The 15862-nt window shown below is 44.8% G+C and overlaps 1 protein-coding gene across 1 annotated transcript in view; it reads left to right on the top strand.

The window, feature by feature from the left end:
• The window catches only part of LOC146194423 (testis-specific serine/threonine-protein kinase 2-like), a 57971-nt gene extending 42142 nt beyond the window's left edge, over positions 1 to 15829 (top strand). Inside the window, exon 4 of the mRNA XM_084596554.1 lies at positions 15656 to 15829. Coding sequence (XP_084452680.1) covers positions 15656 to 15829 — 174 coding nt within the window. The remainder of the gene's footprint in view (positions 1 to 15655) is intronic.
• The last annotated feature ends 33 nt before the right edge of the window (positions 15830 to 15862 follow it).

Raw genomic sequence — 15862 nt, 5'->3', positions numbered from 1 at the left:
CTAAGTTTCGTCCATACCTATACAGCCGACCCTTCAAGGTGGTAAGTGACCATCATGCGCTCTGCTGGCTGGCTAATTTGAAACATCCCTCCGGCCGCCTTGCCAGATGGAGCCAACGACTTCAAAAATTTGTCTTGACTGTAGTCTATAAGTCGGGCCGGAAGCATTCCGACGCAGACTGCTTATCACAACGACGCCTTTTTAGGACCGGTAAGCGCCACCAGTTTCGCAGAACAATAGCGATCAGACCCTGAGCTGAAAGCGCTAGCCGATTATTTAGAAGGAAAGACCGCATCCCCTCCTGGTGTGTTCAGGCGACAATTATCTTCGTTAGCGTTAAGCAATGACCTCCTCGTGAAGAAGAACTTCGCACCCAACAGGACTGCGCAACTCCTTGTAGTGCCTAAAAACATCTGGCAGGAAATTCTGCAGGCGTTGCATGATGAGCCCACAGCAGGCCATCTAGGATTTGCACGCACGTTGCGTCGAATCCAGGAGAAGTACTACTGGCCGCGATTGCCTGCCGAAGTTGCCCACTACGTGAAGACATGTCGCGAGTGCCAACGACGCAAGACGCCGCCTATCAGACCAGCAGGACTACTAAACCCGATTCCGCCCCCTGACCTGCCCTTTCAACAAATTGGAATGGATCTCCTCGACCCCTTTCTAGCTTCGTCTATGGGTAACAAGTGGATCATCGTGGCCACTGACTACCTTACCCGTTACGCCGAAGCAAAAGCACTACCAAATGGTACCGCGGCAGAAGTCGAGATATTTTTTGTGGAACAAATTCTCCTGCGACATGGCGCCCCAGAAGTGCTCATCACGGACAGGGGAACGGCGTTTACGGCAGAGTTGACGCAAGCCATCCTGGAATACAGTCACACAAGCCATCGACGAACAACTGCGTACCATCCCCAGACCAATGGCCTTACGGAGCGCCTGAACAAAACGATCGCGGACATGATCGCTATGTACGTCGACGCTGAACACAAGACCTGGGACGCCATCTTGCCGTACGTGATCTTCGCGTATAACACGGCAGTCCAGGAGACGACCAGAGCGACCCCGTTTAAGCTTGTTTACGGCAGGGAGCCCGCGACGACGCTCGACGCAATGCTACCGCACGTAACCAACGAGGACAACCTTGACGTCGCCGCCTACCTGCAGCGTGCCAGACGACTCGCACGGCTACGTATTAAAGACCAACAGCGCACCGACAGCCGATAATACAACTTACGACGACGCCACGCAGAGTACAATCCAGGAGACCAAGTTTGGGGTTGGACACCAATTCGCCGTCGCGGATTAAGTGAAAAGTTGTTGCGCCGATACTACAAAATCATTCGCCGCGTCGGAACGTCAGCATCACAGCGGCGACGCGCATGCCCAGAAATTGTACACGTTGTACGACTGAAGCCATATTACGCGCGTTAAAGAATCTGTGGCGTTTAAACTTTGCAGTGTTTATGTTTAAGTTGCTTTGTTTTGGAACATCGGGACGATGTTTTTTAAGGGGGGAGTGGTGCCGCGAAAGCTTCAAAACTGTATTTGTTGTTTTTCAACAGCCGCCGGCATACAGGCTTATCACTCTGATTCTGGATTGCGTATCAGTTCCGTAATCTTTGTTAATGCTCGATGTCGCGAGTCACACCTTTATCAGTTTCGTTGTAGCGCAAGATGCACTGAGATCTATCTCGAAGATTCCGGCCACTCGTGTCTTTCCACAATGTTCCAGCCCGTGCTGGTAGCTGTTTGCGACGTTATCGAGATTGTTCTGCGCAGCCTTTAAACTGAGCGTTGACGAGTGTGACGAGCATTCTTCGTCTGACGACCGACGAGCACGTTTGTTGCTATCGCCGCCGCCGAGTTGCTTAGTTCCTTTACGAACGCAAGCCAGCCTCAATAAAGATCTATTTCAGTACCATCACGCCGGTGTCTTCTTTTAGTGTGTACGGCCTTGTCACCACTACGTGACAATATCAATTTCTTTTGTATAAAGACTCTCCATTCCCATTCGGCATAGGTAGAATGAAGTCAGGTAAGTAGTAGATCTAAAACGTTACCTGCCGCAATGCCAGAAACATTCTCAAATTCTACTGCTCCATAGCTATCAATCCCTTCACTAATGCATTTTAACAATTTGTCATGAGGGTTGGAATAACACAAATCTAATGTCAATAGGAAACGCTTGCAATTGCTTAGCCTGATCATTTTTTTAATCCATTTACTTAATCTGAGGTTTTTACCTGATAAGGACAGTCAATGGTTAGAACTAGGGTCTTCTGCAAATTTACCCGAAGTAGTTTTTCCATGTTCCGTTCTCTTAAAAAGTTGCGTGTAAAGGCATGTCTAATTTATGTTTACGCACTGAAGAATATATGGAGAGTCAGTTTTTCACATCTTTCTATTAAGTACACAACGCTTCCAAATTGAGCTTCTTACAGAATCGTCTCTCTTGCGATCTAGCGTTCGCGAGGCTAATCTTTCCTCGTTCTTGAAAAAGAGAACAAAGCACTTCATCTGCTTTCCACGTGAAGCCATTACTTGAAAGTACAGCAAAGCCAATACACTTGTCCGCCGTTAAGAGAACCAGAGAGTTTTCCTGCAAGTATCTAATTGTCCTCCCTTTTGGCAATTTTTTCCTGGCGTGATCTCGGGCGCAGCACGACGTCCACTCTATCGGGAAAGGCTCTGCAAGATTCAGGTTCCTTGGCTCGTGAGAAAAGACGCCTTACCATGGCCAGCAGTTCAGGAGGCTGCAACTTACGCTCAGTAGAAAACATTGGGCACAGTTGTAGAACTAGTTGAACATCCTCCGGTTAGGAAACACCTTCTTTGTTGCGTACTTGGTTTGATGTCCCTTCTGGTTTTTTTGGGACGAGCCTTCGAAGTAGTGTGAGCTACTGCTGACACAAGACTTCAGTGCTGATGCTGATGATGCGGCTTATCGTGTACCACTGCTCTGTGCAAGCGCCCGGCTGATTCGATGACTGTAGAAGGAGCTTCAGATGGTCCTGCACAGCCTCAATGGCCATTGCTACTCAGTTCTTAGGAATTGGTACATTCTTATGCCATGGCATGAATGCCACACGGCGGGATTAAGTAAATACGTGAATGACTTTGTTTTGTTTTTTCTGAACATATAGCGCCGGTCGAAGTAATGCAAAAAGTGCCAATTAACGACCACATGAAGTTCCTTGACATGCAATTGCATTTTACTGCTGTCCATTGTTGCTGGTCATTTAAGCACAGAAGTAAAAAAACCATTGCTTCCGTACAGCTCAACTTACTCGAAACTTGGAAAAAGGGGCATAGTGGCCGGGGTCATGCTCAAGCAACGCTATGGAAAATCCGTCACCCACAGAGTTACATGCAGCCTTTCCTGTCAAGGGGATCGGGTAGTTCAAGCAGCATACCTTCTTGAGTTTCTTGCTTCAGGAGCAGATGGGATTTTAAAGAAGCTAAAGTTTGGTGATAGAGTCAAGCATAGTAACTCCGAAAGGCATGTGACTGTTATACCCTATGTCCATGTTCTGTTCCATATTTTTTAAAGATAGTAAAAAGAATCTTAGCTAGAACCCTAGCTACTGAGGGTAGTTTGGCAGTGCTATAAGATGAGTTAGAGGATACGAAATGAGACGTTATAGGGATTAGTGAGGTTGGGGGCCCAATGAGCATATACTGAAGGGCGGACATGTATTGTGTTATCGAGATTTACCGGAGAGACGAGAACTAGTGGTAGAGTTCCTTGTCAATAAGGATATAGCTGGAAGAATTCAATAAAAATAGTGAGAGGGAGGCGGGCATCGTAATTAAGCTTAGTAAGCGGTGAGAACTAAAGGTTGTACATGCCTACGCGCCTACATGTAGTCATGATGATCAGGCAGTGGAAAGCTTCTACGAAGATGTAGAATTGGTAGTGGGGGAAGTGAAGGCTAAAGGGCGACTTCAATGCTAAGATAGGAAAAAAGAATGTTGGAGACCAGGCAGTATGTTACTATGGCATTGGTTCTAAGAATAGCAGAGGGGAGTTACTGAGTTTGCGGAGCGCAATAACATAAGGATCATGAATATATTAATTCCTGAGCAAACGGAAAAACTCGAAGTGGACATGAAAAAGCCTTAACGGGGAGACTAAAATGAAATTGACTTGATACTGTGTCCTAACCTCGGCATTATGCAGGATGTACAGGTAATCGGGAAGGTGCAATGAAATGACCACAGGTTAGTAATGGCTCCAATTAATCCAGATCTGAAGAGGCAGCGGAACTGATTAGTAAAAAGAAGTCCAATAACAAATTAGCGGTGAAAGGCAGGGCAGAATTGTTCAGGATATTCCTACAGAATAGATATTCAGCTTTAACCGAGAACGATGTGCATAGTGTAGAAGCGATGAACAATAATTTCAGATAGGTCATTACTGAGTGTGCGGTAGAAGTAGGCTGTAGGATAGGATACCGGTAAACTCTCTAAGAAGACGAAAGATTCGATTAAGAAACTCCATAACCTGAAATCTTCCAACCCAAGGGATATGATGGAACTGGCAGAGATATCAAAGAAAACATTCTGCATCAAGTGCTTCAAAACGCCAACCTCCGGAAACAGTGGCTACAGCTCATCGGATAGCCAGCATCGGTGAAGACAGCGTTTATCTACGTTTGCTTTACCCGCATATGTGGTTCGCGATTTGGGGATCCCAACAAGACTGAGTCTGCGTGAAGGAGCGGTACCAACGCTGTTTCTTCCAACCCTGCCGGTAAGTGTAAAATGAAAAGATTGTGATAATATTAGCTTTAGACGCGTTATCACAGTAGTGTGGATTTTTTTTTTTTAACTCAGGCGATCTTGCTCGACATTGTGGCATGCATATAGCAAGATTTGTCATGATCACTGTGAACTACACTGCTCAAAATAAACCAGTGGCGAGCTTACGATGGGATTTTAGTATTTTTTAATGTTATGCTAGTCCACTCCACGCACTAATGCATCCATATAAGCCGTATACTATAATCGTCGGGGTTCAGCAGCGGATTCTTCAACGGCGTGTACTTATGGGGGTCGAGTCCCATCTAGGTACTCATTCGCCGAAGTCGCTTTTCGAGGTCGGGGTCCATAATATCCGTGCCACAGCAAGGGCATGAGATGTTAGCGAAAGACTAGCAATTCAGAATCGAGATCGCAGAGAGCGGTCTTCCGGGCGTTGCGGAGGGAAACTCTCTAGTGCACCTTGCCCGAACCTTGAAACCTCCGTGTTTAGGCTCCTCTTGGTTTTGACTATACGACGCCCCTTCGTGAAAGATAACGATCGATCGTAAAGAAAAAAAAAGGAAGGGGATGAGGAGAAGGGAACTGCGTAGTTGTGCGCTGTGGTGTAGTTTGTCAGCCGCGGTTCGGCGTCAGCTGACTGCAACGGCGACCGCGCGCGCCGACAGGAAGTAAACAAACTATGTTCGGTGCCCGATTATTATCGCAGCATGACTCCCACCCTGTAGCCTTTTCTTTCTTTTTTTTTACGCCGTGTGGGGTTTGTACAGAGCGCACCCTGAAATGTCGCGCGGATGGAGCCACGTCCAAGTTCACCAACCGAGGCGGCCAGGAATTAGAAACACGTGAAAACCGAGATGGGCGTTGATAAGAAAGAGAAGAAAGGAGGGACGCTGTCAGGAATGAAGAGATGGAAATAGAAAAAAAAAATTGCCAAGAGGCTTTACCCTTCAGCAGGAGGGGGGGGAGGCCGAATGAAACGTTATCACTCGCGTGAACTGGCTTAGTCGCTCAAAGTTGTGCCTCTTTATCCCTAAGCGATGAGCTGCCGATTGGAAGTGTAAGAGTTGGTTTTGACAGGAGCATAGACAGGAGTTATACACAACTAGATTTTTCCTGCGAAAAGGGGGTGGGGGGAATAAACCGCAACAAGGGAAGAGGACTTCTCCAAATGGCTCACCGACAGCAATAATAGCAGGAGCCTTCTCCGGTTCCTAACGGAAAATAATTTGCACGGATTCTTTAATATGCCTTATTGCAAGCTTGCGTAATAAAAAAAGAAAAAAAAAAAAAACAGCGCGCGCATGCAGTAGTGCAACGATCGAGTGACACAGTTAGGCACAATGTTACAAGTGGCTCACAAGTGCACATTTATTTTTGTCCCAGCTTTTCCAGGAACAGCGGGTGCAGATCATCAGCCAGCTGGATGGAATGGAAGGGGATCTTGCAGGAGATGGGCGTTGCGACTCCCCGGGCTACAGTGCCAAATACTGCACGCACAACGTTGTTATCATTCAGACTGACCATATTCTACAACGGGAACAGGTAAGAATAGGAGAGGTAAGGCAATGCTGCGATACGAAAATTGGCAAGCTGCAATTCATATTAACTGTGTGAAGTCAGCTGCAGTGCCCAATAGTGTGTGAGCATGGGGCATGGCCTCAACGTAACGAGTCTCAGTGCAGTCTTTAACAAAAGGCGACAATTTCTGCATATTATTAGAAGAAATTCTTTTCAGCCTCACCAAGAGTGCCCTTGGCCAGTGCTGCTTGCATGTCTATGCATAAAAAGAATCGAATTAATCATTATATAATACAAACAATTGAATTACAAAATGTTTTATCGTTGCAAATCATTGGGGAAGAGGTAAATTTTCTGACATATATTATTAAGTAATGAGTTTTTAAATTCATCTATCTACAGACCGCCACCTAGCTATCTGGACATATTGCAAGAGCAGCAAATCGCCCATACAACACTACTTTGATGCTTGGCGCATTACTAAAGATGCATGCAGTTGCTTGCGTTAATAATTAGGGCGAATACATGGTAATAACATTACTCTATACTGCATTTAAGAAGTTGGAAGCTGTGAGCAGGTCAAAGGGCTGTGAAGCAATAGACGCATGGCTCCAGACATTCACAAGTCTATGTTGCTGCCCTGGGCCAGGTTAATGGTGACCTGATCATCAGCATGTAGTGCAGCCTGTTGAACCACATATGCGATAAGATTAATGGCCATGATAGACCATACAGCAAATGCTTGCATTAGCTCCTTAAAAACAAGCAATGGATGAGCAGAGGTAATCTGTTTGGTATAGTTTTTTTTTTTGTAAAGTTTTCACTTTGATGTTGTTTGGAAGGTGCACGGCTCACACTTGTGTCATTTGTCAACCAATGATAAATTTAAGATATAGGTAATGCAAATAGAACTTCACGGAAAAAACTTTGTACACATCCGCACATACCAGCAAGTTCACATATGACATAGCCGAGAAAGAAACCCCTAATGAAGTGAAGAAACAAAATAATGTAAATGTGAGTGCTGAGACTACAAGATATTTTAATACTGAGGCAGCTTGGTTATACATGCCAGTATGGAACACAAATACAATGGGATTTTCCATGCTGTCCTATACTGACAATTTTAAAGAAGACAAAGTGTAGCATGTCTGCTCGACAACATCTCTTAGATTTCTTTTCACCGTAATATAGTAGTACAAGACCTGGGGTCTATTTAAGAATATGATGCTAAAACTGTTTTCAGCTGCAATGAAGGAGCTGTAAGCAGGTTCAGCATCTACGATTGACTAGAACACACATCAACTCTGCAACTCATCAGCCAAATATTTATATATATATTTTTTATGTATAGATTTTTAACAGATTCATGTGCTTTCAAGAAGCTGAACGCCATTATGAACTCCAGGTTTTTGATTGACACTCGACAACTGTCTCCCAAAGCTCAAACATCTTCCCCTGAATCTTTTCACAACTTTGTCATCAAGTTTGTTCCCAAATCAATTGCATACTCGGATGATGGGATGCAATTAGGGTTTGTTGAATGAAAGAGAAGACTAAGACATTATTTTCCCTCCAGTGTTACTATGTAGTCCAACTTTTCTGCATGGAATGTGCAAACAATAAGTCCTTGCATGAAGCTTTTAATGTATGTACATAATATTGTCATTATAAAAGGAACAGAGACCATAGGAAATAGAACACAGTGCGAAAAAGAAAAACAGAAGTTCATAACATTTGCTCCATTTCCTTTTGCTCCTTTTGATTCTTCAACTTGCTAAGCAGCCCATTGGAACTTGCAACTAAACAGATCGCTTTTAGTTCGTGCTATGGAGTAGCCCTGGAGGGGTGAAAAATTGCTTTGTGACCAGTTTCAAGCACCTCAAAACAGTCTCACTCATGGTATAGTGCTGAGGTTTAGAGAAAAGGAGTTCAAAGGGTTTTTTTGTTTTTTTAATGTGAGGAGGGGGAAGCTGCTGTGTTACTGGACGCATTTGGCGCCTTCTTTTAATGGAATTTGGGCTTGACTTCAGTCTCCTTAGTACAGTGCTTGATCTGAAGCTCTCATGTTATCAGGCCAGGTAAAATGAGACTCTACAATTGCGATTCACAGGAGTCGACCCTGACATCTGCCAAAAAAAAGTGCCCACTACGTAACTCAATCTCAACTTCTGCATAAAGTAGGCTCCCAAAGCACCTTATGAGCCAGCTGCCACAATCCTTCCACCCTGATAGTAAATACACTGCTGTAAAATTAGCTGAACTTATCTTGTGTCTTTCTTTTCGAAACCTGGAACACTGCCATGTCAAAGGTAGTTATCATACATTTGGAGGAGACTGCACCGCACACTTCTGACATTCAAGCATGCTTCATATAATATGGTAAAAGCATATTTGGTAGAATGGTAGCACAAGCCATTCTGTAATCCCCTTCCATGGAAAAAGTGAGACAGGAGGCTATATACGTACTGCACAGGCCACCAAGGGTCCTCATTGAAAGTCATTGCTGTTATATTAGAATAGGCAGATGGGATGAGATAAAGAACAGTGCACCAGGAATACATACAGACAGAAATGACATGAGCTGAGACACTGCAATGACACAAAGTTGAGGGCAAGCATGAAGGGCTGGCTGGAAAAACACCTCATCTCTCTTATGTGCTCCTCATCTTAGTGCAGTCCCAAGACAAAGGTAGTTTTTAAAGAACTGGAAGTTATCAGCGCAAGTTTCCGACCCCTCTAGAACCATCTCGAATGTCCCGAAGCTAATGTATTGAAACTGAAAGAATGCTCAAGGTTCACTTGATCACTTGGACTAATGATGATCGCTAGAACACAAGAGCAGGGAGGGGGAACACGGGTTATCCACGATATGAAGTTGTATAGCCAATGTCATACATTCATTTTGCTGCTGGAAGATCATTGCATCACATTCTTAATTTGATTAAAGGTGCTGGATATAGAAGTTAAAACAGAAGCAATCTCTACTGCAGTGATGTGAATATAATGCATAATGGTTTCTTATAGTAGCCTCTACTTGTCATAATTTGCAACCAAAAAACACATTTTTTCCGAAGTATGAGAAATTAATTCATAGTTACCTTCTTTTTAGGTCACATCTGGCTATTATTAAATTCAATGAAAATTCGTCTAAGCTCCAGGCACAGAAAAAGAAAGGAGAGGACGGCTGGAAAGTGAAAATGGCAAAACCAAGAAAATGACATTTCAGTGCCGCTCCAGTGAAAATGGAGCATACTTTTTGTAAGTTAAAACTTCGTTTTACTTATATTACTACACAAAAAATTAAGTGAACTGTTGTAATCACGATGACTATTTCACGCAGCGTACGTCCAGAGGCTCCTCCAGGATGCTGAGAAACGGTCTGAGTGCTCTTCACACAGAGACTCAGCTGCAAGCATAGCTTCAGAGCGCCACCTTATGACTAATGCCCATTAAAGACCATCAAAAGAAGAACTAATTGCTGCACACAGGCACAGATTTGTGCTTCATCATGACTATTCAATTGCACAGCACAACTGTCAGTATACTTAACCCAAATGCTCAACAGACTGGCATCAGCGAGGCACAGCATTGGCCGCTGGAGCCAAAACAATTGCTTCAATATGTTTGCTGCGACTAACAATAGCTGGAGCGCAGTTTCATATGACTTTTTTTGTCGTAGTGAGTGCAGTCTTGTACCCATGTCTCTGTGTTTCGCTTCTGGCTGCGGCCAAGCAAACGTGTGCACAAAATATGTTGCTGTTTGCTTATCGCGGCAACTCCACATGGTGTGCGACCGCTCGCAGGCCCTTCAAGTATTTCATCAAAGCTGCCGCTTGAAACAAAAAGTAGGAAAGACAGAGCAACTGTGGGTTCAGGGTGTGTGTAAAGCTAGATAGCGAATAATTATGCCGATCAGAGTTGTTCAGCTTCTTGAGGTCAAGCTGGAAGTAAATGGAAGTAATTAAAGTGTGCCGACTTCACAAGTGACCATGTCACATCTCTCTTTTCACAGGCTCGCTGTTCCCCATCCGATAAGGTCCACAGTTACAAAACAACAGTGTACATGCGCTTATTATTAATATGTGCGCGATATAATACTGCTTTCTTAGGGCTCATTTATAATGCTGAGCGACTAAGAAAGCACAACGCTTCGCTGCGGAGAGAAGTTTTTTTTTTAATAACGTCAATTGTTTACTGCCTCAGGACATAATGGAATATGCTCTAGGACTTATCTAGAGAAATGCTGTAGGCCTTCTCTCGAAATAAAGTTGTTTTCTTTGTTTCTTCGGTGCCTCCTCATCACTGCACGTCATGTGAAACCTTGCAAGGGGCAGATACAGCATACGAATCCTAATACGTGTTTACCGCGGCGTCTTGTATCTCGCCGGCCTAACCGCTCAGTAGTTTGTGGTGAAACTGCACACGGAGCTTTGATATTGCGGTAACTTTTATTTGCTCGCAGTAAGTTAGGTAAGGGTGCTTAATTCGTTGCTGCTGCGTACAATGCGAACCCGCAATCTGCGCCAGTATCAGGGGCCGAAAGCTGCCAACGCCGGCACATGATACCAAGAGTTCGCGAATCGCGCATGGCCGAGCCAGGTAGGTACAGTTGTCTTAGCTAATTTACTATAAGACAAACGTTCATACGCTACAAACTTACTACGTGACAAAACAAGTTTGATGCAATCAAGTCAACAGTTGAAGCGGTAGGATTTTAAAAGCCGCCATAGTACTGATACATCACAACAATGACTAACTCATTGCACCCGTGAAACCGTCGTTTATCTGTGCGCTATATTCAGGCTAGTAAACACATTACTTATTTACCAGCGTATGTTGTCGCCTTCACTCGATCAGAGGTGCGTATTTTGCTTTGGTGGACACGGGAACGGAGCGGTTGCCTCCGAAATTTTGCTCCACTACGTACGGCGCGGAGCATTGGGGCACGGCATTTAAGGCACAGACCTAATGCTGGAGACCGGTAAGCCGATTTCGAAGTCCATTTCGCATGGGAGACACAAGAAACGAGAGCATACACAGGCGGAAAGCGCCCCGCAGGGAACGGAAACGAGGTCAGTCGCCGTGCGCGACCGCGCCGTGGTTACCGTGGTTACCGCGGTGCCTGCGTGACACCGGAAGTGCCAGGAAAAAAGCTTTCAAAAAATGTTTCTGTCTACAAAACATTCTAAGTTTATTTCCTGGTAACTAAAAGTTAAGCGTATTACAATTATTTTGGCATGAGTGGTAGTTTCATGGATGCGTGACGTCGCAAAGAAGCGGACCAATAGTCATTCGAAAACGCGTGTACGTACACGCGTTGCACGGAGGAGGCGAGGGACCGCAAAAGTGGAAGGAAAGAGAGCGCGAACCTTCGAATAGGATTGCGGGACCTGTGCTGCGCGTAGACGTGTTTTATTACGTTCAGATGTGTATCGCAGCATAACCTAGCGACAGTTTGCGAGCAATGCTCGGGAGGTGTTTGTGGGCCCCTTTAAGGCACTGTAGTAACTGCAGATGCAGACTATGAAAGAGAAATAACTAGAATAATATTGGGATGCAGCGAATATGGCAAGTATTCGCAGGTTACGACTAGGAGCTTACCGCGGTCTCTCAAGAGGAAAGTATACGACAGTGGCATCTTACCTGTGTTCGCATATGGGGCTGAAACGTGGAGGCTAATGAAAAGGGTTCTACTTAAGCTGAAGACAATGTAGAGGACTGTGGAACAAAAATTGGTCGGTGTAATGTTAAGCGATAGGAAGCGCGCAGATTGGGTGAGCGAAACAACTGGTGTGAATGAGATCCTAGTGGAAATCAAGAAGAAGAAATGGGAATTGGCAGGGCATGCAGTGTGTAGAGAGGATTATCGATGGTCGTTTAGGGTAAGAAATTGGATTTCAAGGGAAGGAAAGCGTAGGAGAGGCGGTAAGATGTTAGTTGGGCGGATCAGGTGCTGTCGTGTTTGTGTTCCTTCGCCTATTGTCCCGTTTTTCGCGCAGTTTACATTTTTATCTGCAATGAACCAACTTGCCCGCAAAAAAATTCTATTGCAGGTTAAGAAGTCTGCAGGGGTAAAATGGATGCAGCGAGCATAAGACCGGGTGAATTGGAGGAGTATGGGAGAGGCTTCACCCTGCAGTGGGTATAGTTTAAATAATGATGATGATGATGATGAGCAATAGTTTTCTATGCCTACACAATTGAACTTGAAAAATCTGTAAAAATTCTCGATGTTTTTTCTGCGAGCACACGACTTGGAATAAGCATGTTAATTTTCTCGCGCAAATTAAGCAAGGTCGTAGGCCTGCTGAATTCGAACCGACACAACCTACCAGGAATAATGAGGAAGCTTTTTGAGGCTCTTCTCAACTCCCAGCTATGGTACGGCCTATTGGTGTGGGGGAATACAACTAAGTTGTACGTAAACAGACTAACTATGATCTAAAAGATGGCTATTTTCATTGCGGAAAATACTTTTCCTGAACATAAAAGGCCACTTTTCAATAAACATGACACTAAAAATTGAGAACATGCACAATTATAGCCTTTTAAGGACAAGCAATTCTGCTGTTGAAGGCAAATTAGACAAATTTATAAACTTGTCAGATCTGATGCAAAATACGAATACATACTCGTCAGATGTAAGAAAACAATATTTATTCCCTTTTCCCGCACAATGTACAGAAGGCAAAGAATAAAACATGTTACCATACATACTCAATTCCCTAAATCGAAATCAAATATACTTCCTGTCGATGCCATAAAAGAGTGTTTTAGAGATGTTCTTGTGACACTGTGTATGCCTTGTAAGATTGTGATACAAAATTTAGTTTTTTATTTGTTCCCCCTGAAATAGCTTTGTGTAGTGGAAAAACTATTTACTAACACTGTTCACCTCTTTTCACGCAACTGTCTACGTTGTTCAAGTGTCTACTGTATTGGCGGCTGGAGCCTCGTCAAGCTGCAAACAGTGCAGCTTTTTCTCCCGCCGCCTTTTTTGCTCATTCAAAATAAACTTGATTGATTGATTGATTAAACTCCGTATTAGGGTTAGATATTATGCAGCCCATGCTGCAGTCACTTACGAACCGGAGATTTGGTTTGGATTTCGACGCCATTTCAATGCCGCGAACTGTATTGAAGTTCTTGTGGCAATACGCTGGACCCTTTATTGTTCCAAGTCAGTTGAGTGAAGTAACGTACGTTATCACTGAAGTAACATGACAAATCGCTGCTCGCGGGAGACTCAGCTGGACGTGGCACGAATGAAATACAGCTATTCCAAATCTTCTCGACTAGCTCGAAGACGAGCGTCATCTGCCCCAGGGACACTTGTTACACCCATTATGCTTCGCTGCTCGGCGTTGCGCATCTGGAAGAGAGGGACGAGATGAATTTTCGCGAGGGCTGCTTCTGAGACAAGCCTTACTCTTACTGTTCCTGGCTTTCATACATTCCAGCCTATTTTGCAAATAATAAACGCACTCCTCTGATAATATTACTAAAAAATAACGACTAAATTTATTTGTACCCCTATCACCTGTGGTTTCTTCCTGGTGAGATAACTCCTGTCCATCCCTGCTTAGGCTAAAAGCTTATTGTCCTTACCGACAATAAGCTATCACTTTATACAGGCGCCATGTTACGCCACTAGGAAGGACTGTGCTGCACTCAAGCCGGGTGGAGATGCGCGGAGTGTGCGCCATGATAAGTAACTGGTGAAGGAGACTGTGGCGTACTGGTCGTCAGGAAGCTGATTATATGCCAGGCATCCTCTTTACTGCGATGCGTCGGGGAGCCTGAAGCAAGCGTCATGAGCCTTCATGAGCACAGCCTTCGTGTCCATAGGGCCCCCCGCAAAATGCACAAAATAAACTGCAAACTGCTTCTGATGTGCCCGCGCTACTCGCATTGAAAACCTGATTACCTGTCAGGCGATATTATACAGGATGCAGTGGTTATACGGTTTGGCCATGAACTCTGCGAGGAGTTGCAATTAATGACACGCTGCAAGACAGCACCTTTGCACCACGTCTTTTACTGAACAGTCGCGCAGTTGAAGAAATACGCGGTAAACTGAGTAATAAGTACCACAAAATGAGTACGAAACAAAATACAGTTCAGTAATGTCGAAATTTGGGCTAGTTGGTAGCGATCTATCTGAAACAGCGCACATAAAACACCTAGTAATTTATTAACACAGAACCGTTGGACCTAACTAGTGTCGTGTCTGAGTCATTACGGAAGGGCTGCCGAAAGAGGAAAAAACCGGTAGGCGAACCGTGCACTCAGCAACAGAATCCTTCCAAACAGGCCTTGGAGGTGATACCCTACATGCACAGGGTGTCACATAATCTTATGAAGGTAGCCGAGAAGGCGGATTTTCGTCTTGTGTTTTCCGCTCCGCATAAGCTTTCCAAGCTGTGCAGGCTCGCTGATGACGGGCACACAAAAAAAGCTTCCTGGGGGGTAAACCACCAGAATAGGTTTGTTCATAGTGCAAAGGGTGTCGTGTATGGCATTCCCCTTAGCTGAGGCGGTATTTACGTGAGACAGACGGGGAAATGCGTGAACGGGAGTCTGCGCGACCACGCTACATCATTAAGGACCGCTCATGGTCCTCTGTACTGCCAAATATGCAAGGACTGCGAGGGCAAGCGGGTGCCCAACAAGGGAGCGGCAAGCATCATCGGGCGCGGAAGGCAAATAATTGACAGAGAAATATTGGAGGCCTGGAACATAATCGCCGCAGGTGACGACTTGTGCGCTGGTTCTGTATCGGTATTATTGCTAGAGAAAGAACGCAGATTACTGGATAGCTGATAGCTATATTTGCAGCACACTCATCCAGTTTTCGCTTATCTCATGTACCGATTGTTTGCTCCGGTCACACTATGGTTTTATATTCCTTTTTTTTCTACTAGTGGGGGGTTGTTCCATATGTTCGTAGCACAACTACGTCATTTTTTGGATTTGGGTTTATGTTTTAGACACGTGTTGAGTTTCCTGGCGTATGAGTACCGAGTGAGAGGTGTTTCTTCGACCACGTATCAGTTGCTAGTGCGCTCTTATCCGTCCTGCTCTTCTCTGTGTTTCGTGTTTTATGTGCGCTGTTTTAGAAGGAAACAAAATACGAACTTGGTGTATATACTTCCTAAACACCAGTAAAAGGTTGCTTTATTAACTACACATACTAGTGGTAATTCATAGCTTGGACCCAGGCATCACATTCTTGGGCCAACGTAGTACCAACACTGGGCACAAAGTTTGTGCTGCCCGGGGAATGAATCCAAGTCGTCGTGGAGTGGCTGACAAACAATTACACATCGCTCAACAACTACAGAAAGCGTCTCAATCACCGCAGGTACGCCTGCAGATGAACCGCGCTATTCGTTTCCCTGAATACATCAACTGCACGCATCAGTATCGGAGCCTGGTGCGCCTTCTGATGGAGCCGGTGACCACGCTACGAGCGACTATCATGGTGGTGATGAGGCATCCGTGGCTGTTCCTCTTCCCGGATCATACAAACACGTGAGGAGCCAAACGCAGCGGAATTTTCTTACTGTAG

This window comes from Amblyomma maculatum, chromosome 3, assembly GCF_055883805.1.
Source record: "Amblyomma maculatum isolate TAMU_Amacu chromosome 3, ASM5588380v1, whole genome shotgun sequence".
NCBI lineage: Eukaryota > Metazoa > Arthropoda > Arachnida > Ixodida > Ixodidae > Amblyomma > Amblyomma maculatum.
The sequence above is the reverse complement of the archived record's forward strand: the minus strand, read 5'-3'. Positions and strand labels throughout refer to the sequence as shown.